Raw genomic sequence first — 25803 nt, forward strand, 5'->3', positions numbered from 1 at the left:
CCCTGTTGACACTCTTTGATCATGTTTTATAGGTTGTGTTTCCACTATGATTTCCTAATTAATACCCAACTGCCCCTTCTTAGTATTGCCATGTCAGTTCAGAACTGCATTACTTCCCTCCAGAATTATTTCTTTTTTTTAAAAAAGAGAAAAATACTTTATTATTAATCAGAGAATAGTATATTAAAATGAGATAACATATTTACTTATAGATCTGCAAAGATCTATAAGTTAAACAAACATTTAAAACAAAAATTTATACTGTTAAAACAAACATTTATACTCATTGTTGGTAAGGAATAAACATTCTCACATACCTTTAAGGCATCTGCCAATTGTCAGAATTATTTCTAAACCCACCAGGTCTTCTTACTTCAGTACACTTATTCATTCATTTAATATTTATGGTGTTCTTGCTGTATGCCAGCACCTGTGCTAGATGTTTAAAAGGCAAAGGTGCTCTCCCTCCTCCACCGCTGCCGCCTCCTTCTTCTGCCACTCCTGGTGCTGCTTGTGTGCTCTTTTGATGTGGACCTGACACCTCTTTAGTGAATCGGCAGCTGAGGAGAATCTGGCGCTCGCCATGGCTGATGAAAAGCCCAAGGAAGGAGTCAAGACTGACAACAATGATCATATTAATTTGAAGGTGGCTGGGCAGGACCGTTCTGTGGTGCAGTTTAAGATTAAGAGTCATACACCACTTAGTAAACTATTGAAAGCCTATTGTGAACGACAGGGTATGTCAATGAGGCAGATCAGATTCCAATTTGATGGGCAGCCAATCAATGAAACAGACACACCTGCACAGTTGGAAATGGAGGCTGAAGATAAAATTGGTGTGTTCCAGCAGCAGACAGGAGGTGTCTACTAAAAAGGGAACCTGCTACTTTACTCCAGAATTCTGTTCCTCCAGACCAAGAAGACATTCTCAATTAGAAAACCGCAATTTGGTTCCACCACATCCTGACTACTACAGTATAGTTTTCTCTATTCTTTCATTTTCCCCTTCCCCCTTCCTTTATTGTACATAAAGTAACTGGTGTACGTGCACAAGCATAGTGCTTTTTTTTTTTTTTTAAGTAAATGGCCAATGGTATGTTTTGTTTTTGTTTTCTTTCTGCGGTACGCGGGCTTCTCACTGTTGTGGCCTCTCCCGTTGCGGAGCACAGGCTCCGGACGCGCAGGCTCAGCGGCCATGGCTCACGGGCCCAGCCGCTCCGCGGCATGTGGGATCTTCCTGGACCGGGGCACGAACCCGTGTCCCCTGCATCAGCAGGCGGACTCTCAACCATTGCGCCACCAGGGAAGCCCGCGAAGCCCGCCAATGGTATGTTTTGACCGACATCTAATGGAGATGGGTTGGGGAAAAATACTGGTTCTGTGAAAATACCCCCTTTTCTCCATTAGTGGCATGCTCATTCAGTTCTTGCCTTTATATTTCAGTAAGTTATTTTGCTCTCACTGTTTAACAAAAAAAGAACAACATAAAAATCCTTGCATACCTTGTTCGATGGGAGAATTTTAATGCTTTTCATTTATCATTGTAAAACCAAGGACAATTTTATAACTTTTTTGTATGTAGCTGTTACAAGTAGGGCAATGTCTTTAAATTACTCTGAAAGAAATGAATCCTGGACAGTTTTCCCTTCAAGTCAAGAGTCTTATGGTTTAAATAAACTTCTTGTTCAAAAAAAAAAAAGGCAAAGATGAGTTTACATTGTTTAGAAGAGACAAATAAACCAATAATTATACTATAAAGGGAGAAATGTTAGATGAGAACATTAGATGAGTGTAAAGCAGCCAGATGATGAAAACAATTTTTTTTTGCTAAACTAAGGCTTTTTAACATTATCCTGAAAATTCTGGAACACGATTGAAAATGTTCAAGCAGGGAATAAAATTTAGACCTGTTTAAGAAAGGCTACTGTGGTCAGTGAAGGGATTAATTTGCAGTTAAAGCAAGCCTAGAGGCAGCAATACCAGTTACGAGGCTAAGACAATAATCCACCATTCACACTGTTGCCAAATTAAATTTTCAAAGGTATCTCTCATCACAGAATCCTAAAATGTTGAGCTGAAACATAATTTACAGGTATTCTAATTCAGTTCTCTCATTTTATAAGAGGGGAATGGAAGCTGAAAAGAGTAAAGGGATTTGCCTGTGACCTCATAGATAGTCATTGTTCGAACAAATAGTACTGGAACTTAAGTCTCATATGTTGTGCTTAATTCTTCCCAAAAATCTTCATGGATTTCCACTCCACAATTTAATTAAATACAGTTACCCAAAGCCTTGTCTCTTTTCCCCTCAGAATCCAGGTCCTATTACCTAGATGGACAAATCTCCCCAGAGGAGTCTCTATGGTTTTCAGTTCCCTCTTAGTTCCTGATCTTTGGGATTCCCTGGAGCTCAACTCTGCATTTTATTTATTTATTTTTAGTTAAAAGGAAGCTTTTATTAACAGGAAGGTTTTTCTTAATTCATATAAGATCCATCTTTAATATTAAATAGGATAATATACTCCATAGTCCGAGTCTAATTCTAACCCATGAACACTTTATTCCAGTTTAGTCCTCTCAGATGCTTGCTATGTTATTTATATTTTAACAGGTAAAAGCCATTAACTACTAGCTACTTAACTAAAAGTAACTACATTGGAAAATGAAAATTTATAGAATTTTGTCATTAGATCAGAGTAAAAAAATCAAACAGGATAAAATTTTGTTTAGAAATCTTTATCATTAGGGTATTCTTACACTTTTCAGAACAAGTATAATTTTCAGAAATTATACAAGGCAACTTATTAAATATCAATATTTAGCAATGTTTTGTTTAGTTGAAATGTTATTTTAATTGTAAAAACCATCTCCGGTTACAAAAAAAATCAAAAATCTTGTTGGCTTTAACTTGCTTTTACAAACGTCCTAAGAAGTCTCAAGCTAAACAATATTTTAAGTCGAAAAACAATAATTTTCAAATAGTTTGTTATACTATTTTTGTGGTTTATGTACATATATTAACTGGTTTCTTTTATAGGAAACCTGACTAGAAGTTTATCACTTTAAGTACTGTGAAATAAAGGCAAGAGCTCATCACCTTTTAACAAAAATACTCTGTATGCAACAATTCCCAGTATCAAAGATATTCTTATTTATTTAGTGGTGGATAATTAATTGCCTGCTACAAAATACAAAACAAAATACATTTACTGGATTAGTTTTCAGATTGCAGCTGCCCTCTGGCATCCAAGCAAGGGTTTCCATAAATAAAAGCTGCAAAGCAATTCACCTACTGGTTAGTTTAGGTCAATGATTTTTTTTCACCCTATTATTCTTTTTTCTTCTCCACGGCCTCCATCCCCTGCAGGGACACGGTATTATTAAAGACATTAAGTCCCTGGAATTTATGCATCAGAGCAAGACATCATTTGAGTAATTTCAAATGATGTACAGCTCTTCACGTAAAAAAAGATGTTTTGTGGTCGTAATTAACTTCAAAAAGTAATTAGATTCAAATAACCTGGCATATCATGCTTTAGCAATTACAGAACCATGATTTTGACACATGGCAATTTATAAGTTAGGCAAATGTGAAATGCTAAAAGATATGAACAGCTGTTCTTCTGTTTAAGTTTAGAGTGCTGCAAAATTCTGGCAATGACTTTTTCAGTTAACATGACCAGCCCACGATACAGCATACTAAGTCATAAAGTACAAATCCAAGGAAGGTAATACCTTTACTAAGTTACAAAACTTTGGCAAACCAATACAGTACTCTTTAACACAATAAAGTATATTTTTGTTGGCATCATTTATTACTTTTGTGATAGTTTTTACTCCAAAAATGTTAAGTACCAAATTAAAACATTGTGATTTTTAATGGTGGTTTATAGTAGAGCAAATTATTTTATACAATCAATGTCTTTTTAAAACTATACAGTTTCTCCTTTAAAAGTGAGTTCCCTCATGCAAATTCTACAAGTTTATTGCAGCAGGGTAGTCATGGGTATGTAAGAGGTGGCTCTGCTTGGTTCTGGGGTTGGTCCAAAACTAGGTAGAGTTCCAATGCGTGAAAAGCTTTAAAATTCTACCTTAAGGAGGTTTAATCAGCCAAAATCAATTTTCAAGTACTTTTCAAAAATTGTTAAATTTTCACATAAATACTGGAATCCTCAAAATCAGGCAGTCATTTCAGACAACACTAATTTCAGCCGATCCCTTTTATTTAGAAACACTGCACCTCTTGGCTTTGGTCAAGTCAAATAGTCTTTCTTCAGCTTATCAAAAAACAAAATTCTACCGAAAATATAGTTGTATTTTTATTTATTTATTTATTTTTAAAAATTAATTTATTTTATTTATTTATTTTTGGTTGCGTTGGGTCTTCGTTGCTGCGCGCGGGCTTTCTCTAGTTGTATTGACCAGCTTCTCATTGCGGTGGCTTCTCTTGTTGCAGAGCACCAGGCTCTAGGCGCACAGGCTTCAGTAGTTGTGGCGCATGGGCTCAGTAGCTGTGGCTCGCGGGCCCTAGGGCACAGGATCAAGTAGTATGTGGCGCCCAGGCTTAGTTGCTCTGTGGTATGTGGAATCTTTCCGGACTAGGGCTCGAACCGGTGTCTCCTGCATTGGCAGGCGGATTCTCAACCACTGCGCCACCAGGGAAGACCTGTATTTTTTTAAAATAACAAATAAATATACTGTCAGCTTGTAGAGACCTGGGGAACTGGGTGTTGTTTATCAACTTTCATTATCATTTCTTCACAAATGCTGCTGCCGCTGTTGGTGTCCTTATGCTCCCTCTTGCCGAAGCCGTCAATCCCTCAATTTCAGCATTTAATTTATGTATTACCCACTCCATTTGCTTCTCGGCCTTTATTAGCATTTGACGGTATCGTACTTGCCATCAGTCCTTCGAGGTTAACTGCTGAGACTGACTTCTTTCATGGTAATTATGGCTTCTTGAGTCAAAACAGTTTTTTCTGGGTCTTGAGGCAGTGGTTTGTATATGTCTCTCATCTAGTGAAACCATATTTGTAGATGAAATATTGGTAGATTTAATTTCCATTGTTTTCTCTACGGGATCCACTACAGAATGTTCTTGCACATATGTTTTGGCTCTTGCTGTAACAATAAGAGATTTCACAATGGAAGGCCGTCCCCACTCTGTGCTGAGAAGGCTATGGCTGTGCAGTTTTCCAGAGGGATCTATGTGTCTGTCCAATGCATCGACTCCAAACACACTCGGATTCATAGGGTTTGGGTATTTCTGCATTGCAGCTGTCGTAACAGTTTCCCATGGGTGGTCAAAGACGTGCTCCGAAGTCCAGATCTTCATGGTGCCGGCGGCCCGCGCGGTGTCCGGGTGTCGCTAGGGCACAATGAAGCAAAGAAGCCACTCTTGCCCCCGCCCCGCCTCTCAGCCGCCAACTCTGCATTTTAAAACATACCATATTTCTTCTAACAAGTTTGAGTGTTCACAGCAAGAGGAATCTTAGGTTATCTTGTCCAAAATAATTGCTATATGATTACTTATTTAATGCCTGTCTTTACTGCTAGACTACAAGCTTCCTGGACAGATTCTGAGTCACTACTGTTACATGCAATATCTAGCATAGTGTTCACATATAGTAGGTACTCAATGCATATTTGTAGAAAGAATGAATGAGTAAATGACTATCTAAATATTCATTCAACAAATGTTTATGAGAGCCTACATTGTGCCAGAATAGAGTAAGCTTACCGATGATTATGCATTTGGTTAATATTTCTTGAGTTAGAGTGAGTAGCTAGCCATTTGGGAGGGAGGGAAACTGGATTTCTCCCTTACTCCTGGGGGATGGTGATATAAATTTTAGGTGGATTCAAGATTTAAAATGAAAACCAAAAATGTAACAGTACAACAAGAAAACACAGTAGAACGTGTTTAGAATTTTGACACAGAACCTAAAAGTAGTGACCTAACAATTTGATAAATTTTCATACATAAACTTTAAAACTTTTTGCATGGAAGAATACCTGGAACATAAATGTAGAAATAAATAAGAACCTGGTGTTGTAGTGACTAGAATAACTTTGCAACCAACATGAAAAGTCAAAGGGCTAATTTTCTTCCATGTAAATATTTACAAATATACAAACTACAGCCCAGCAGCACATTACCAAAGCGGGTTGTAGACTGGAAGGAGAAGTTCTCAGATAAAGATACATGGCTGGCTTATAAACATAGCAAAACATGTTCTGCAGCATCGAAATTCAAATTGAAACAACACTTGCCATTTTTAGGCTATCAGAAGGACAAATATAAAAAAGTTTGCTAATTCGCACTGTTGGGGGAGTGTGGAAAAACAGATATTTTCTATGGGTATTTGGTTGAATTGTTATGATTTCTATAGATGGCAAATTGGTAATCTCTATTAAAAATTTAAAAGTTCATATTCTTTTGCCTCACAGTCCCATTTCCAGAATTTTATTTTACAGACATACTTTATAATATAGATATACTATGTAGATATAGATATAATTTAAGTATGCAAAGGAATGTTCAAAGATGTTCCAATTTCACTTCATTCCCTATTTTTGCTATATATTTCTCCATAGCATTTATACTCTTCTAAGATGCTTTATGATCTATTTGTATGATCTATCTGTACAAACAGAATCATACCATTGGGTATGGTATGCTTCTGTTTGTATAAATGAAAATAAATGTAGTAAATATATATAAATACAAACATATGTATATGGACACATTTATACATATGTATGTATACATGCATAGATATGCACATATACTTCTGTGAGTGGATGAGTAGATAGGTAGATAGATAGCTACACTTATTTCTTTAAAGATCCTGATAACATGTGGGTTTGGACAGGGAGACTGGAGAAATAGGGGTCTGGGTTGGATAAAAACTTACTTTTAAAAATACACTTCATGGGCTTCACTGGTGGCGCAGTGGTTGAGAGTCCACCTGCTGATGCACGGGACGCGGGTTCGTGCCCCGGTCTGCGAAGATCCCACATGCTGCGGAGCGGCTGAGCCTGTGAGCTATGGCCGCTGAGCCTGTGCGTCGAGATCCTGTTTCCCACAACGGCAGAGGCCACAACAGCGAGAGGCCCTTGTACTGCTAAACAAAAACAAACAAACAAACAAAATTCTGTGTGTATAACAACATTGTTAATCAACTGTACTCCAATATAAAATAAAAAGTTAAAAAATATACTTTATGTATCTGTGTTTTGCTTTAGAGTATACAATTAATTAAAATATCAACATCTGTTGAAATGAATATATATGTATAAGTTCTGAAATTGAAGATAGCTCAAGGGAGATGTATGTCTTTAAATGACAAATTATGGATGTAGAATCACAAATAATTGTGAGAATAACTTAAGGAAGAAAATAGGAGATATCTGAATAATGGTGTCTTAACATGCAGTCATTCCAATGTGCTTAAATTCAAAAATAATATCTATACTCTGTCCCATTAGAATGTGTCAGTCTTATAAGTATTACTTTTATTTTTTTCCAAAAGAAAATATTAATAGGGGTTATCTGGGCTAGGAGATTATGGCACATTTCTTCTCCTTTGTATTTTATTGTATTTAAGAAAGAAAAAAAGAAAGAAAGACAGAAAGAAGGAAAAGAAAGAAAGAAAGAGAACTCAGTATGTGTTATATTAGGGGGAAATATGTTTTAAGAGAAGAATTTAAAAGCCAAATACAGAAGAGTAATAGGAATCTGTAAGAAGAGTATAGGATTAAGCTAAAAGCTCTTTACAAACATTGGGTTAAAATGGACTTTTAAAACTGTATGCTCAGCTTTTTTGTTTGTTTGTTTTCGCGGTCCTCTCACTGTTGTGGCCTCTCCCGTTGCGGAGCACAGGCTCTGGACGCACAGGCTCAGCGGCCATGGCTCACGGGCCCAGCCGCTCCGCGGCATGTGGGATCTTCCCGGACCGGGGCACAAACACGTGTCCCCTGCATCGCCAGGTGGACTCTCAACCACTGCGCCGCCAGGGAAGCCCAAAACTGTATGCTCAGCTTTTTTATTGGAAAAGAAATTGATAATACCATCGGTGGAGATAGATGGTGCTACATTATCTTAAGACTGAGCAGGAAGTACAGCTTCTCAACTGCAGTTTTGTAATATCTCCATCAAGAAGAAAAACTTTCAAGACCAGAAAAAACATTAAGAACTACTTGAATATCAAGATAGTTTAAGAGATTGTTACTGTTCAAGTGTAACTAATTGCTTCTTGTTTGTCTTTTCTTCCCCCCAACTTTTAAATGAGTTCACTTCTTTTGGCCCAGAGGATTATATATCAGAGTATTGAAAATATTTATGGAATTGATCTCAGAACATTGTAATCTTCTAAAAATTACGGAGGCCAATTGGGAAAGGTCTGAGAAGGCTATAGGTGGGAAATGTTTGATTAGCTTTGGAGAGGCACATGGATTTTGGAAACTACACATCTATGACTGATAAATTCCAGGCAAACTGTAGAAACTTGACATTGGACCCTTCACAATCAGGCTTTAAGTTAAAATACCCTTTCAGTCATCTATCACTAGGTCTTTTGTGCATCCTTCTCTCTAGTTACACAAGATTGTTCATCCTCTCCAAGCTTTTTCCAACTCCATTCTTGGGCTCAAACTCTTCCTCTCACTATGCATTCCCTTCCATCAAGTGCCGCCTGTAAAAACCCCACTCTTCACTTAAGGTCTACTTCAAAGGCCCCTCAAATGAACCTCAGGCTGGAATGAATCTCTTTCTTCTTTGCTCCTTTTGTGTTCTATGAGCACATGTATCATCTAATGCAATTGTCCTACTAACTTAGTTGTATACATATCATTGAATTGTAAAAGTTGAAACTGAAAACAAAAAAGTTGAAACTGGAAAGAAGGGCTCTGAGATAATCCTATTTTCCTCACTCTATTTGTTTTGAGGGCAGGATCAAGTCATATCTGGTTTTTAAATCTCTGGCTTGACTCCTTCCTTTATCATCTTGTTTTCGACCAAAAACAATCAAAAACAAAAAACAACAAAGAAGAGTTCCTGTGTAAAGTTTCCCGCATTATTGCACCCTGTGGTACATTTTATAGATCTAGTTAAAGCTTTGATATCAGAGCCATGTACAATTTTAGGTTTATCTAAAGACATTATAAATAACCATGTGGATTTTAGGGACATTTTTCAGATTATTAGATGGCATTTGGTTTTCACTAGTTATTTTATTACCAAATCATCTGGTCAAAGCAACATATATTGGGCATTTACTTGCTTCTTACTTTAAACTTAACTAACTACGTTTAAATATTAAATTAAACACATTAAGTCGTGTCATTCTTCTGGAATGGTGTAGGTGTATTTCTAGGAGCAGTGTGTCAATTAAAAACCGTTTGAAAACGTATTTTGTCTCACAAAACGGGAACTCCTACCGTTGACTCCTAGTTATTACAGTTGATTTTAAGTTATTTTATAAGTTTACCCCAGTAGGTGTCAGTATTGAGTGAAGGCAAAAATCCTTTTTCCAAGTGTAAAATTTTAATTAAAACAATGTAAAAGGTTCAGACGATGATGAAGAGACGGTATAATAGTGACATCATTTATTTCTAGAGGGTTCAAAACTCATTTCTGGGGGTTCAAAAGAGACGGGGTCTCGCTATGTTGCCCAGGCTGGAGTGCAGTGGCTATTCACAGGCGCGATCCCACTACTGATCAGCACGGGAGTTTTGACCTGCTCCGTTTCCGACCTGGGCCGGTTCACCCCTCCTTAGGCAACCTGGTGGTCCCCCGCTCCCGGGAGGTCACCATATTGATGCCGAACTTAGTGCGGACACCCGATCGGCATAGCGCACTACAGCCCAGAACTCCTGGGCTCAAGCGATCCTCCTGCCTCAGCCTCCCGAGTAGCTGGGACTACAGGCACGCGCCACCGCGCCCGGCGGGGAGAGCCAGCGAAAGAGAAAACTAGAGGCTGAGGTGTGGTGACGTCATCAGCTGTGCCCGCCTAGATTATTTCCAAGCTTCCTCTTCACACCAGCGTAACAGCGTAGCCACACTGCGCACGCGTCCTTTGTCAGCACTGCCTTCTGGGTAAGCTGTGTCTGAAAATTTTGAAGAGCGCCTGCGTGCGTTCTGTCTTTCCTTTTGCCTTGTTGCAGCCAAGGAAGCAACATGGGGCACCAGCAGCTCTACTGGAGCCATCCGAGAAAATTCGGCCAGGGTTCTCGTTCTTGGTGAGAAACAATGTAGCTTCAGGGAAGGGTTGCTGTGGGGCGCGACGCTGCTTGAAATGTACTGTGGAGGAGCCCGAGGGCGGCGCGGCGTGGGGAGACGGAATCGTAGCTGTGTCTGCCGCCATTACAGGCCTATGATGGGTCCGTGGAGACTGGCAGGCAGTGCGGGTGGTGGCTTCCCGAGTGCCGAATACTTTGCTTTCTGCGACTTGGGGTAACGTCATCTCTTTCCTTGCAGCCGCGTCTGCTCAAACCGGCACGGTCTGATCCGGAAATACGGCCTCAATATGTGCCGCCAGTGTTTCCGCCAGTACGCGAAAGACATCGGCTTCATTAAGGTACGGCCGCCGACGCCGTGCTCTCCTGTGTCCGTGAGGGGCCGACGAGCGGGTAGTTCGTGGTGTGGGCATTTGACCAAGTTCTGGCAGTCATGTTAATAGAATGGAGGTGGAGGTGAAGGCCTTAAAAGTAGACTTTCTCATTCCTTTTTACCCACTTCTGACAGTTTTAGGTGCTATGTATGATGTTGCATAAAATTACTTTTCAGGAACAATTAAATACTAAATGTCTAATCGTATTTAGCTAATTTTAGCAGAATACATATGTTGTCCGCTGTCCTGAAATGTTGGATAGGGCCGTGCAGTGGAATGAGCTTGAGGTTTGGGGCCAGGTAGACCTTTTTAGGATTCAGAGATCTGAATCCTAGTCGTGTGACTTTGGTCAAGTCACTCAAAGCTAAGTATTTGCCTGTGAAAAATAACTGTCAGGGTTGTTGTAGAAATTAATGTATATATGAAGCTTTCTTGGCTCCTAAAAATCGCTTAAATGCTAGAAGTGAAAACTAATTCCTTATTGGCCCTTTGAGATACAAAATAACAGTCACTACCTTTTTATTCATAATTAGAGCTCGAAAATATCGAGTAGAACGTATTTTTTAAAATTAGGTGTCCTTATGTTTTACTGTTACAGTGGATATAAGTTGTTTAATGTGAGATTTCTGTGACAGGAACAAAGTATCTTAAACTTTTGGCTTTGACCAAATACTTAAGAGTATGTTTAGTATTACTTTGTGGAAGTTCAGATAACTTAGTTGGAGGTAGTAGATCAGAGAATGGCCCCAAGCCCGGTAATTTTGTGTCCCATTTTTCAGAGGTTAAGATTAAATGAGTTAATTTATGAACGGCTCCTTAGAATAGTGGTAGAATTTGCTGCCTACTTAATGACCATCCTGAGCTTTTGGTAAAGATCATTTTATGTAGTAGTGTTTTTCTAGCGGGAAATGTCTTTGATGGTAGAAGTGGGTATACCAGTATTAAAACTCACTGTCTAAAATATAATTGTTGAGATTTTTGGAGCAGTTTGTAGTAGGTGTTCAGTAAATATTTAAGTTCTTTAGATCGCCATAACTAGTTGGGGTGGTCAGATTTCCAGTTTAAACCTCATTCTATAATGAGCCATTTTTTTTCCTGAGAATGAAATGGATATTTAAAGTGTTATGCATTAATTCATTTCCTATCTGCCTTTTTTTTTTTGCAGTTGGACTAAGTGTGAACTTCTTGAATGGGTCATCACGCATATCTACCTTCCTCAGAAACAATACTAACTCTTTGTATATAAAATAAAAAATATAAAACTTCAGTTATGAATGTTTTTCATGTGAATGTAATAGCCAATTGTTCATAGAAATCTTTTAAAAATTATCTTCAGTGGATTCGTCTTCACAATATGTGTCTTATTTTCCTTCAGTTATATAAAAGTATTCTTGCTGGACTCTGGTAAATCCCAGTTTTATTTTTATACTTAACATCTTTTGTTCCATGAAGTGCCTACTATATACAGGAGCATCCAGCATATAACCTGAGACAAATTGTCTTTTGAGTAGACTGGCTACAGTGAGCTGGGCAGTGAAAGTAAAACTACAGAAAATTGATTTTGAGAAAGAAGGCTAGCACTAAAACCTGCTCTGAGCATTTACCTGGTGGTGGCAGTCCTAGCTTTTGGTATAATTAGCAAAACTTGTAAATTTCTCAATTATTTGTATGTGGAAGGGGTGGGGTGGGGAGTGATTAAAATGGGTCTTGTGAGCAAAAGTAGATCTTTAGTGGGGCAGGGGTAGAGACAGGGAAACGAGTGTATTGGAATATTTTAGGCAAATGAGCTTGGTTTGGGCTAGGATAAGAGTAGTTGAGGTAGTCACAGTGACCTCTTGAAGAGGAAAAAGACTGGATTTGCTGATGGATTAGTTGTGGGAGAGCAAAGGATGACTCCAAGCGTTTTGGCCTGAGCAACTGGAAGGGTAGAGTTACTATTGAGCTAGGACTGAGAAGTTGTTTTAGGGAAGAAAAAGTTCAGCTTATAGCATATTAAATTCAAAATGCTTATTAGACATTCACGTGGAGCTGTGAAGTAGGCATTTATCTGGAGTTGACAGGAGCTTGGGACTGGAGATGCAACTGGTTGTCCTCAGTATGAATAATTGATGCTATTTGTGGATCTCATCCTTGTGACTGGATGAGATCTAAGCCCTAAAGTCTAAGGATTGAACAATACATGGAGAAGACTGTTCTGGGTTATTCCAGGGACAGGTGGGAAGATGAGGATTCAACAAAGTAGACAGAAGGAGAACCAAAAAGTGGCATACTAGAAGCCAAGCAGGACGTGATCAACTGTAACTGCCTCTTAAAATTGGTTGGTACAATGTCATCCAACAGGAGAGAAAGTGTGCCAATGGAAGCTGGAGTGGAAAAAAAAGCATCTTAACGGACTGGTTAAATTAGCTGTGAAATTTTCAAAAACAGTGCAACACATTGCTAGTTTAAGAACCTTAGGGAGCTCATGAAAGCTAGGGACACTGAAGCTTAGGTCTCGAGAGCTTCATGGTAAATTCACCTCTACTGACCCTGAATCCCAGGAGTACATGATAATTCTATGGTGGACCTCCCATGAAGTTTCTGTTTTTTTGTTTTTTTAACATAGTGTTGCTGGGGAAGTGTCTTTAGGGAACAGCTAGGTTTTAAACAGGAAGAGGAGGTGGATAGAATTTTGGTAGAGGAGATTGAGGATGTGGGAGTTTTCTGATAGAGTGCGTGGGTGAGAAGCAGTGCCAGCTGAGCAGTTGTAAAAGTATTTAGGTGAAATAGAGAGGCTTATTCATAATGGTTTAGGAAAATGAGGTCTGGTATGTGTTTGAGAGTTTTGGGGAAGAAATGGACACCGCTTTAATGGGATAGTCCTGAGTAAATGCACCTGTAAGAATTATGCATTGGTTGAGGGAATGTGTGGAAGGGAACATTCCCTAGCCAGTCCCTGTGTGTGTGTGTGTGTGTGTGTGTGTGTGTGTGTGTGTGTGTGTGTGTGTGTGTGTGTGTGTGTGTGTGTGTGTGTGTGTGTGTGTGTGTGTGTGTGTGTGTGTGTGTGTGTGTGTGTGTGTGGTGGTAGTGGGTACGAAGGCTGGTGTGCACAGCTGGTCTTCCCTATTAGTGGTTGAATAACTTACTGCTAAAGATTCTATTTTGAAATGTATGTGCCAGACGTTCTTAATACCCACAACACACTGTAAGGTTGGAAGACTGTACCTCTTGTCCCCAAAGATAATTACATGATGGCAAGCACTACTATTTTCATATTTACCACAGCATGTAGCATGATACCTTGTATATTAATAGTAGGTCCTGAATTGTTGAATTAAATTCCCTAGTAAAACTCAATAATGTTTTGTTTTTTATAAATTTATTTATTTTTGGCTGCGTTGGGTCTTCATTGCTGCGCATGGGCTTTCTCTAGCTGCGGCGTGCGGGGGCTGCTCTTCGTTGCAGTGCATGGGCTCTAGGCGTGTGGGCTTCAGTAGTTGTGGCTCACGGCTCTAGAGCACAGGTTCAGTAGTGGCGCATGGGCTTAGTTGATCGGCATGTGGGATCTTCCAGGTCCAGGGCTTGGACCCCTGCATTGGCAGGTGGATTCTTAACCACTGCACCACCAGGGAAGCCCAAGCTCAATAATGTTGATGGCAAAATATGATAGATTTTATAAGAGAGGTTTAAACAACCTTTGAAGCATAGAGTATATAGTCTTAGGTTGACTTACTGAATTAGGGCTGAATGGGACCTGTTAAAAGACCTGTTGAGATTTTATTTAACTCATTAATGAAACCAGTAAGATTTTTCTACCAGTTCAAGGGAGAATTCAAAGCATCACACTTAATAGGTGAATCAAGGATATTGAAATGAATTTATAAATAAATGTAAAACTGGCATTTTCAACAGGGGAGGGAGGTCAAGTTATCCACCAGACAGAATTTGCGTGTCCATGGACAAGTATCATTTATGTATAACTTGCAGAGTTGTAAAATAGCTCAAACAAAAGGCTCAGGTTTCCTCATCCCAAGATTCTACTAGACAGAGCTTTAAGTTTCATGAAAAGTAGCCAGTAACCTTTTGGTCCATTTTGAAGTCTTTCACAATTTTTCTCTACAGACTTTTTGTCTTACCTATAATTGGTAAAATTTTGGGGCGAATGCTGTATGTGAGGCACTTTCTTAGTGCTATTACCGAGTCCAAGCTCGCTCTGCTCGCTGCACGACAGGCCAGTAAATCGGGAGACGAGTGCTGAGGCAAGGAATATAACTTTCTTCGGAAAGCCGGCAGACCTAGAAGATGGCAGACTAATGTCTCCAAAAAACCATCTTATAGTTTTTTTGGGTTTGGATGCCAGTTTCTTTTATAGAACAGAGAGGGGAGGAGATGAGGAAGTAAAGTAAAAAGGCCATAAGATTTGCAAATGTCCCCTAGAATGGCCAGCCCCGGGGAGAGGATGTGTTCATTTCTTCTTTCTTGCAGCCATCACAGGTGGACAGGGTCAGGATGTTTCCCTGAACAAAGGCACTTTGGCTTTAACATTCAGGCAGAGGGCAGTGTTCCCCAAGGCAGGCCCCTGTGTATAGACAGTATCCTTTTAGTGAACAAAAGCAAAGGAAAGCGAAGGTTAAAGTGAAAGAAATAGATCCAACATGTCAGATTTGGCTCTTCCCTGTTACAGTGTTTTACTTGAATTAGCTCCTTTAATACGACAACTCTGTGAGGTATAATCCCCATTTACAGATGAGGCAGCTGAGACACAAAGAATAACTTTTCAAAGAAAGCACAGTAAGATTCAAACCACCAGTTAGGACGTCTTGAGAACTCCTGCTCCTACCATTAAATTCTAAATGTACAACAATTAGAGAAAGCTTTGGTAAATATTTGTAATCTACAAAATAGCCCAGAGAAATAATTTTCAATAAAAATGGGAAATTGTATATATGGTACAATTTCGCTATGTTAAAGTGCACAGAAAAAACAAGGAAACCTGCCAGTATGTCATCAGTGATTGCCTTTGGGTAATAGAATTACAGGTGATTTGCTTTGAAGCAGTCAGATTAAGATATGTTTAGGGGTGGGGTATCCAGTGATGTAGTGTATAGTGCCCCAGGTACCAACTTTGCTAATTAGGTTTCTGCTCTTCCCCACACAGCTCATTCTATTTTTAGATTGCTCTGATAGCAAGTTGTTCTTGCTATTTCCTTCCACTGATTTCTATCCATTGATATTAATTCTATGTGGTCCTATACAAAACAAGTCTAATCTCTTTACTGCAAGAAAAAAGTTTAATTATTTAGGCATGAGGACTCTCATGTTCTTCTGGAATCTTCTTATTTCAGGCTAACCATTACTGATTATTTCAAATGTTCCTTATAGGACCTGATTTAAGAGCAGTCTCTGGTGTTCTCTGAATTCCACTCCATCTAGATCCTGACAGTGCCTGGCATAGCATGTTTCATAAGGCAGGCACATGGTAAAAATATAATGAATGAATGAACAGATTTGGTAGTGTCTTTAATTTGTTTGGGCATCAGTGCTTCTTCACTTTTTATAAGCCCTCTTTTACCATTTCAGAAAGACCAGAGACCCTGGCCTTCAACAGCTATCTACATGGCTAATGCCCCGGACAATTTTAAATCAACCTGCTCTGTCTGAGACATAGTTCTTGTTGAAAACTATCTTTAATGATTGGTGCCTTAGAGAATTGGGCTTTGGGGTAGGCAGAACAAAAGGTAGGAGGAGGTAGTCACACCTACTAGTGGTGTGACTAAGAAGGGTAAAACAAGGTGTTTGAATTTCCTCAATATCCACAAAAATTGAAAAAGGGAAAAAAAGGAAGATAAGGCTGAGCTGCTAGATGTTTCTCAAGGGTTAATCTAGAAAATTAAAGGCTCAGTTTTTTGATATTGCTGAGTATATATGTGTGTAGCAATCAAAGCTATATAGGGGCCAAAGATTAGACTAGATTAGACTATTGGCTGTGCTAGTTCCAGGTGTCCTCTGTCTATAAGAACTTTAAAGGAATTGAGATTGGAAGTGAAAAGTTTAATCTAGATGGGCTAATTATATAATTTAAATTTAAAGTCATTTGGTTAATGAGAAAATAATTCAAACAGGTTAAATTCAGCCTATTATGTATGTCATGGTGACCACCCCCTTGAGCTGATTCCAGACTTGACCTTCTGAGTCCTGTAAACAAACGCTGGATTCCCTGACAGATGAACTGAAGACCTATAGAACCACAATGCTCCCATTTCCCTTCACCCCCTAAGCCCCCACATTGTTCCTATTAGTCCCCTTATCCCCTAAACACCTTTTTATTTGTTTATGAAGAGATCCCTACCTGCCTGAATTATTTCAGAACCACTGATCTTGGGGCAAGGACTAAAACATCTCTGGCTCTGGAAATGACTGCCGTGGTCCTCAACTGAACCCCCATCCTAAGAGTTCAAAGGATGCATTTCAAGAAGCTATGCTCTTGGTGAAAATGACCAACATTCCCTTCACCTTGGGATGTCTGACATTGGTCACTTTCCTGGACTCATTTTGTAAGCAGGTAAGGTAGGGGGATCCCCAGAGACAGAGAACCAATCATGGCTTTCTTGACATAAGAGAAGCCATTTTTGGCTTAAACCCTTTTGTGATCTAAGCCTGGCCACAGTGCTTGTCCTTGAACAGGTTTCAGTAATAATGATCTTAGGAGAACAAAAGGACAAACTTAGCAGGCAAGAGGAGTAACAATAGCAAAGATAACAAATTAGTTGTAAAGTCTTCCAGTTCTGTTTCAATGGTAAAGACTAGCCTAAAGCACTGTCTTGAACTATTTTGCAGAATTTAAATACCCCCTTAGGTGCTCAGCCAGGAGATTCGACTGGAATCTAAGGGATGATGATGTTGACCTTTTTTGAGCTTTTCTGAGTGACTCCTGACCAGTGCTTTGATGTCCTTGGTCAACTCACTTTGTTGCTCAGACTGCCACTCAGCTGTATTACTGTAAAACCTTTATTCAGTTAACCCTAGAACATAACAGTGTTAACAAAAAGAAAGGGAGGAGTGAATTTCTATTGACAGGGACTGTGACTAGAGTTGCTAGGGTCCTGACGAAAGGGAGGAGAGTGAAGAGGTACCTGGAGAGTGGGGGAGAGAAGCTAGTGTTAAGAGAAAAATCATGCCTTCTTTCTGCTTATATATGACGGTGGTTCCAAGGCCAGTAATGCAGGATATCAGTGGTCTCTTTGAACACATTTTAGGACAGGTACATGTTCAGAAGCTGCTTTGTAACTTCTTGCTGTGTATAATCCAGGTTTCAGAATAGGATCATTGTAGGTATGTTTATAGTTTTAGATGTTGCAGCAATGAAAGGAAAAAACAGCTTTGCTTAATAAAGTTGTAAAGGGTGTTAAGTACCAGTGGCCTCATGCACATTATACAACCCAATAATAATTATGCTGATTGTGTAAACAGCTCCCCTGTGTAGACTAGCTGAGCCTCCACTGCCAAGCATCAAGAATTGATAGCAGGAGCTAGAAAAATTAATAAGCCTTTATCCAGGGAACCAAAGATATGTAGGTTACTAAAACTGTTAACAGTTGCCCATAAAGAATAATATCCCAATATGTTAATGCTAAAGGAGGTTTTGTTTTATTTCCTAAATAATAAAAAGATTACATAATAAAGGACTAGTTGACAGAGTGATATCATTCATGGCAGCACAGGCAAATCAATAAAAGCATAAAATAAGAAATGGAACCTGTTTCTTGGCAATCTAGTTAGTTGAATTTCATAGACTGAGCCTGGTTTACTTTGCGTTCTCTTTTCACAAACCACAAATCCCATTTTTGATAACATGTGCATCTGTTTTTCCTTTGATGCTAATTAACTTCTATTACATTCACAAAGATTAACTGGGGACATCTAGCACAGATGATGTATTCAGTCAATCATGAAAGGAAAGGGTTTGTGAAAATGAATTCTTATTTGGAACTTTTTGGGTAGGTAATCTCCTTAAACACAATTTCCTTTAAAGTTTTCTCCTTGGACAGGAATCTTTATTATCTGATTCCTGAGTATCCTAGCTTCTTTATTACCAAGGGAGCAAATCATTTGGGTCCTTCATTATAGATTTTCTAAATAACCTTATCCCTTTTTAATGACTTAAATTTGTTCCTGAAAACCCTATCACTAGGTTAAAAGCTGTTAAATGAAAAAATTTTTTCATTAGTTTTATTAGAAAATATTTATGGTGTGTTCCATTGCCCCACAAGATACTCAAGTAATTTTCACAAATACAAAAATACACCAATTAAGCAGTGGAAAAAAAGCTTATAAAAGTAATAAACAATAATTTGAGAGTATTCTGTTACCACCTGGTGTGCTCAAATTTAATTCTGGCACTAACTACTGGAGTTAGCACAGACCCCACCAGTTAAAAGTCATAGTCTACAACTAGGCTGCCCTCATTTCAGATGCTAGCCACACTTGGGGAGTCCCCAGGCCACCTGCAGGATACTGTTTACTTCCTACCTTTTTTAGTGCAATGCTATGTGGGAAAATGAGACAATGTCTGTAAAATTTCTTGATAGAAATTGGCCCTTAAGTGCGTAGCCTCTGCCTTGTTATAATTGAACAGGATGCTAGGTTTTGAGGCCTAATTGTACCATTTGGATGCCTGAGCCAAGAGAAGAATCCCTGGGCCTACCTGGAACTACTAGGTCATATAATTCTTCCGCCTTTGGGCAAAACTGAAGCTGAGCCCTCCTAGGAGGTGAGGGAGAGAGAGAGGCAGAGATGCAGAGAGGTGGAGAGAGAGAGGAGTTGGGAGGTACAGTTTGTGAGGCTCATTTCTTGAGAGCCTGTAAAGTAGGATAGATCAGCATCTTATCTAGCTTTGGCAACCTCCTGTCAAGAATATTCTCAAGGGGCTTCCCTGGTGGTGCAGTGGTTGAGAGTCTGCCTGCCGATGCAGGGGACACGGGTTCGTGCCCCGGTCCGGGAAGATCCCACGTGCTGTGGAGCGGCTGGGCCCGTGAGCCATTGCTGCTGAGCCTGTGCCTCCGGAGCCTGTGCTCCGCAGTGGGAGAGGCCACAACAGTGAGAGGCCCGTGTACCGCAAAAAAAAAAAAACCCAAAAAAACAAACAAAAAAAACCCTCAAAGTCTCTCCTTGCTTGGTCTTGGAAGTTCAAATTCCCTTTCTTTGATTTATATTTATGAGGAGAACAGCTGGTTTACACTGTTGTCTAATCACCCAAAATAATCCTTACTGTCCTAGTGAAAGATTCCCACTCTTACATTTAAACACACTAATGGGGCAGTTGCTTTCATAATAAAATGTCAGTGAAATGTGGGTCATTCTAGAAGACAATAACTTCATCTAGAAAATAAACATAATGATCATATTTACTTTAAAGAAATATTGCAAGTATCCAATGATTTAACGTGTAAAAGTGCACAGATAGTTGACTGTGCATGGTTTTGATTGGTACAGGGCCTTAAAGACTGGGGACTTGATACAAGTCCTAGGCATCTGAGGACTCAAGAGGAGGCTGGACACACTAGGAGCACACATCTCACTTCTGTTGGTCCATCGAAGAGTCATCCAGAGTTGGAATGGCCATGGCTCCAGGGGCCTGAAGAGTGTTTTGGCTCTGTGAGCACTGCTGCTCTAGGGAGCACAATATCAAAGCACTATGGAATGAGTGCCTTGTGCATCTGAACAGGTCATGCTCTTTCTGGAGACAGCATCCTATTTTCATTGTCCTGTGTGTTTGAGAAGAATGTATGTTCTGTTGCTGTTGAATGGAATGTTCTGGATATATCCGTTAGGTCCATTTGGTCTACAGTATGTTTCAAGTCTAATGTTTCCTTGTTGATTTTCTGTCTGGATTATCTATCCATTGTTGAAAGTGGGGTACTGAAGTCCCTTACTATTATTGTATTGTCTATTTCTCCTTTCAGATCTGTTAGTATTTGCTTAATATATTTAGATGCTCCAGTGTTGGGTGTGTATATATTTAATATTGTTATAATTGATGAATTGACTCCTTTATCATTGTATAATGACCTTTGTATTTCTCTTTTTTATTTTTATTTTTTTTTATTTTATTTTTTTTGCGGTATGCGGGCCTCTCACTGTTGTGGCCTTTCCCATTGTGGAGCACAGGCTCCGGACGCACAGGCTCAGCGGCCATGGCTCACGGGCCTAGCCACTCCGCGGCATGTGGGATCTTCCTGGACCGGGGCACGAACCCGTGTCCCCTGCATCGGCAGGCGGACTCTCAACCACTGCGCCACCAGGGAAGCCCTGTATTTCTCTTTTTTAAATTAAAAGATTATTTTATTTATATATAAGGTCAGAGAGTCTGAACCTACAGACAAGAAAATGTCTTACATTACTGTGGGGTGGGAAGCTTCTTTAGTGAAAATAATGCCTGTCACCACTGATGCTCAGAACTGGATGCCGAAAATTCCACTGCTGCCTCCCCCAAAGAACCTAGTGATGGTGGGGTGGAGGATGCAGTGAGGATGAGTGCTAGGGTTAGAGAGTCCTGGCTTCAAATCTATAACTCTGTAGTCCAGTGAAGAGAAGATATGCTCATGCATTCATTCATTTCACAAATATTTATGAACTGTCTCATTTGTGCCAGTAACTGTGCTAAGTACTAGTACACAGTTCTTGCTGTCATGATGCTTAGAGTCTATTGGATAAGATAGAGCTAAAACAAGCCCATGGGGAGAATGACAGAGGCAGAGTTCCTCTGAGGAGGCTAGTGTTGAAAAGAGAGCAGAGGAGGAGGCTGAGCTGTTTCAGAAAGCAGCCATAGCCTATCCCTATGTGGGGCTTCCTTGGACTTCAGCATCTCAGAGAAGCACAGGTGCCAGGCTCTCTCAGGCCCCAGGTCCTGGTTCCTTTCCACTGCAGATGGTGGTGCACTTCTCTAAGAAGTAGTTCTTCACTCTGCAGCTGCCATGCATACTCTAAGGTCTCACAGAGCCTGGAGCTGGTATTGAGGATGCACTTGATTTTCAGGGAACTGTAGTGTCCCAGAAGGGAGGCTCTATGCAGGAGGCAGGCAGTGGGGCTTCAGAAGGGGTTCTGGTTTCATTCCACTGGCTGCTGGCAGGTGCTTACAAAGACAAGAAGAGCTGCAGAGAGAGTGCTGGTTCATCTTCATGGCCTGGAGGGAGAGCTCCTGTGGGAACCTGAGAGCTGACAGAGCTCTCTCTCCACAATCCAAACCTCTGTCTCTTGTTACTGTTTTTGGCTTAAAGTCAATTTTGTATGATATAAGTATAGCTACCCCTGTTCTATTTTAGTTTCTACTTGCATGGAATATCTTTTTCCATTTCTTCATTTTGAGCCTTTGTGTGTCCTTAAAGCTGAAGTGAGTCACCTGTAGGCAACATATAGTTGCATCTTGTTTTATGCTCCATCCAGTCACTCAGTGCCTTTTGATAAGAGAATTTAACTCATTTACATTATTTATTGATAGATAAGAACTTACTAATGCCATCTTAATTGTTTTCTGCCTGTTTTGTATCTCCCTTGTTTCTTTCATCCTCTCTTACTGTGTTCCTTTGTGAATTGATGATTTTCCATAGTGGTAGGCTTTGATTCCCTTCTCTTTATATATATTTTTTTGGGCTGCATTGGGTCTTCGTTGCTGTGTGCAGGCTTTCTCTATTTGCGGTGAGTGGGGGCTACTCTTCGTTGTGGTGCATGGCTTCTTATTGCGGTGGCTTCTCTTGTTGTGGAGCATGGGCTCTAGGTGCACAGGCTTCAGTAGTTGCAGTGTGCAGGCTCAGTAGTTGCGGCACATGTACCCTAGAGTGCACGGGCTTCAGTAGTTGCAGTGTGTGGGCTCAGTAGTTGTGACTTGTGGGCTCTAGAGCATAGGCTCAGTACTGTGGCACATGGGCTCAGTAGTTGTGACTCGCAGGCTCTAGAGCGCAGACTCAGTAGTTGTGGTGCATGGGGTTAGTTGCTCTGAGGCATGTAGGATCTTCCCAGACCAGGGATCGAACCTGTGTCCTCTGCATTGGCAGGCGGATTCTTAACCACTGTGCCACCAAGGAAGTCCCTCCCTTCTCTTTATCTTTCATGAATCTATTATAGGTTTTTGCTTTGTGGTTACTGCGAGGCTTACACAAAATATCTTATAGATGTAACAGTCTATCTTAAGCTGATAACTTAACTACAGTTCCATAAAAAACCTCTACCCTTTTACTCTCCCCACTTTTATGTTTTTAATTTCACAATTTATTTTTATTGTGTATTCATTAGCAACTTATTGTAGCTATAGTTATTTTTGATATTCTTGTCATTTAACCTTTATACTAGAGTTAAGTGGCTAACACACCACCATATTGTAGTATGGTGTAATATACATGCATATACAGACTCACCAAAGCTGGTGAGGCTCTACCCATTTTTCTCAGCTCCTGCCATATGTGGGACTTCTGTGCCACCTGATTCTAACTCTGAGGATACCTGCATCCTGGTCTCTAGGTTTCCACGGAGGTGGGTGTGGAAGCAAGAATAGAACTCAAAAGGGACCAGAATATGCTTCTTTGGCATAAGGATTATTTTGAGCTGATTACCTTGAGAAACAGCAGACACAGGAGAAGCTCTGAAAAGAGAGCATAAGTTTCCCTTTTGTAAGGAAAATGTACACTTACAGAGGAAATTTCTATTTGTAAAGGTGTCTCCCTTTCTCATACTAGGAAGGAAGAGGAAGACTCTTAACAACTCTTAACCAATGGCCAAGGCATTGACTTAAATCTGCATAACACACCTTACTTAAAAAGCCTTGGTTTTTTTGAGACTTCCATGGTGGTCCAGTGGTTAAGAATCTGCCTTCCAATGCAGGGGACACAGGTTCAATCCCTGGCCGGGGAGCTAAGATCCCACATACAGCGGGGCAACTAAGCCCATGTGCCGCAACTACTGAAAGTGCACGCTCTGGAGCCCGCGCGCCACAACTAGAGAGAAGCCTGTGCACCTCAGTGAAGAGCCTGCGCACTGCAGCAAAGATCCTGCATGCCGCAACTAAGACCTGATGCAGCCAAATAAATAAATAAAAAGAAAAGCACTTGGATTTGGGGTTTTTTTTCCATTATGGTTTATTACAGGATATTGAATATAGTTCCCTGTGCTACACAGTAGGACTTTGCTGTTTATCCATTCTATATGTAATTACATCTGCTAAACCCAAACTCCCAATCCTTTCCCCCCTCTCCCCCACCGCCCCTTGGCCACCACAAGCCTGTTCTCTATGTCTGTGAATCCGTTTCTGTTTTGTAGATAAGTTCATTTGTGTCATATTTTACTTTATTTTTATTATTTTTATAAATTTATTTTATTTATTTATTTTTGGCTGCTTTGGTTCTTTGTTGCTGTGTGCGGCTTTCTCTAGTTGTGGTGAGCTGGGGCTGCTCTTCGTTGCAGTGTGCGGGCTTCCCATTGTGGTGGCTTCTATTGTTGTGGAGCAGGGGCTCTAGGCACACGGGCTTCAGTAGATGTGGCACGTGGGCTCGGTAGTTATGGCGCATGGGCTTAGTTGCTCTGCGGCATGTGGGATCTTCCCGGGCCAGGGTTTGAACCTGTGTCCCCTGCATTGACAGGCGGATTCTTAACCACTGTGCCACCAGGGAAGCTCTTTACTTTACTTTTAAATTTTTTTATGTTTTCAGGAATTTAATCTACTTTATATTTAAAAAAATTTTATTGAAGTATAGCTGCTTTACAATGTTGTGTTAATTTCTTCTGTACAGCAAAGTGATTCAGCCATATATATATATTCTTTTTCATATTCTTTTCCATATGGTTCATCACAGGATATTGAATATAGTTCCCTGTGCCATACAATAGGACCTTGTTGTCTATCCATCGGATATATACTAGTTTGTATCTGCTAATCCCAAACTCCCAATCCTTCCCTCCCCTCCTCCTCCCTCCCCTTGGCAACCACAAGTCTGTTCTTTATGTCTGTGAGTCTGCTTCTGTTTTGTAGATAGGTTCATTTGTGTTGTATTTTAGATTCCACATATATGTGATATCATATGGTATTTATCTTTCTCTTTCTGACTTCACTTAGGATGATAATCTCTAGGTCCATCCATGTTGCTGCAAACTGCATTATTTTATTCTTTTTTATGGCTGAGTAGTATTCCAGTGTGTGTGTGTGTGTATGATATAATGGATACCATAAGTATGGTATATATATGTGTGTGTGTATATATATATACACATATGTACCATATCTTCTTTATCCATTCATCAGTCAATGGACATTTAGGTTGTTTCCATGTCTTGGCTATTGTAAATAGTGCTGCTATGAACATAGGGGTGCATGTATCTTTTTTAATTATAGTTTTGGGTATATGCCCAAGAGTGGGATTGGTGGATTATATAGCAACTCTGTTTTTAGTTTTTTGAGGAACCTCCATAGTGTTTTCATAGTGGCTACACCAATTTACATTCCCACCAACAGTGTAGGAGGGTTCCCTTTTCTCCACACCCTCCCCAACGTTTATTATTTGTAGACATTTTAATGATGGCCATTCTGACTGGTGTGAGGTGGTACCTCATTGTAGTTTTGATTTGCATTTCTCTGGTAATTAGCGATGTTGAGCATCTTTTCATGTACCTATTGGCCATCTGTATGTCTTTTTTGGAGAAATGTCTATTTAGGTCTTCTGCCCATTTTTCGATTGGGTTGTATGGGCTGTTGTATATTTTGGAAATTAAGCCCTTGTCAGTCGTATCATTTGCAAATATTTTCTCCCAGTCCATAGGTTGTCTTTTCATTTTGCTTATGGTTTCCTTTGCTGTGCAAAACTTACAAGTTTGATTAGGGATTTGTTTATTTTTGCTTTTATTTCTATTGCCTTGGGAGACTGACCTAAGAATACATTGGTACAATTTATGTCAGAGAATGTTTTGCCTATGTTCTCTTCTAGGAATTTTGTGGTGTCATGTCTTATATTTAAATCTTTAACCCATTTTGAGTTTATATTTGTGCATGCTGTTTTGTAGATAAGTTCATTTGTGTCATATTTTACTTTATTTTTATAAATTTATTTATTTAATTTATTTATTTTTGGCTGCTTTGGTTCTTTGTTGCTGTGCGCGGCTTTCTGTAGTTGTGGCGAGCAGGGGCTGCTCTTTGATGCAGTGTGCGGGCTTCCCATTGCGGTGGCTTCTA

At 39.8% G+C, this 25803-nt stretch overlaps 2 protein-coding genes and 1 pseudogene across 3 annotated transcripts; 2 read left to right on the forward strand and 1 right to left on the reverse strand.

Annotated features, from left to right (window-relative positions):
• Positions 1-533: 533 nt before the first annotated feature.
• LOC309964306 (small ubiquitin-related modifier 2-like) lies at positions 534-1661 on the forward strand. Its single transcript, XM_082843202.1, has one exon. It carries the CDS (start codon positions 584-586, stop codon positions 869-871), a length of 288 nt encoding a protein of 95 aa, XP_082699328.1. The 5' UTR covers positions 534-583; the 3' UTR covers positions 872-1661.
• Positions 1662-4750: 3089 nt separating this feature from the next.
• On the reverse strand, positions 4751-5341 carry LOC309969422 (PRELI domain containing protein 3B-like; annotated as a pseudogene). The gene has a single exon. The product of its transcript is annotated as a PRELI domain containing protein 3B-like (transcript).
• A 4787-nt stretch (positions 5342-10128) lies between these two features.
• Positions 10129-12051, forward strand: RPS29 (ribosomal protein S29). Its single transcript, XM_082839312.1, has 3 exons — positions 10129-10242; positions 10481-10580; positions 11779-12051. Exons 1-3 carry the CDS (start codon positions 10181-10183, stop codon positions 11785-11787), a joined length of 171 nt encoding a protein of 56 aa, XP_082695438.1. The 5' UTR covers positions 10129-10180; the 3' UTR covers positions 11788-12051.
• The last annotated feature ends 13752 nt before the right edge of the window (positions 12052-25803 follow it).

Source organism: Leucopleurus acutus, assembly GCF_964270905.1.
Source record: "Leucopleurus acutus genome assembly, chromosome: 1".
Classification (NCBI taxonomy): Eukaryota; Metazoa; Chordata; class Mammalia; order Artiodactyla; family Delphinidae; genus Leucopleurus; species Leucopleurus acutus.

Coding starts and splice junctions, on each gene's coding strand:
- LOC309964306 (XM_082843202.1), top strand. CDS start 584: ATGGCTGATGAAAAGCCCAAGGAAGGAGTCAAGACTGACAACAATGAT.
- RPS29 (XM_082839312.1), top strand. CDS start 10,181: ATGGGGCACCAGCAGCTCTACTGGAGCCATCCGAGAAAATTCGGCCAG. Junction 10,243..10,480: donor GGCCAGGGTTCTCGTTCTTG/GTGAGAAACAAT, acceptor CTTTCCTTGCAG/CCGCGTCTGCTCAAACCGGC.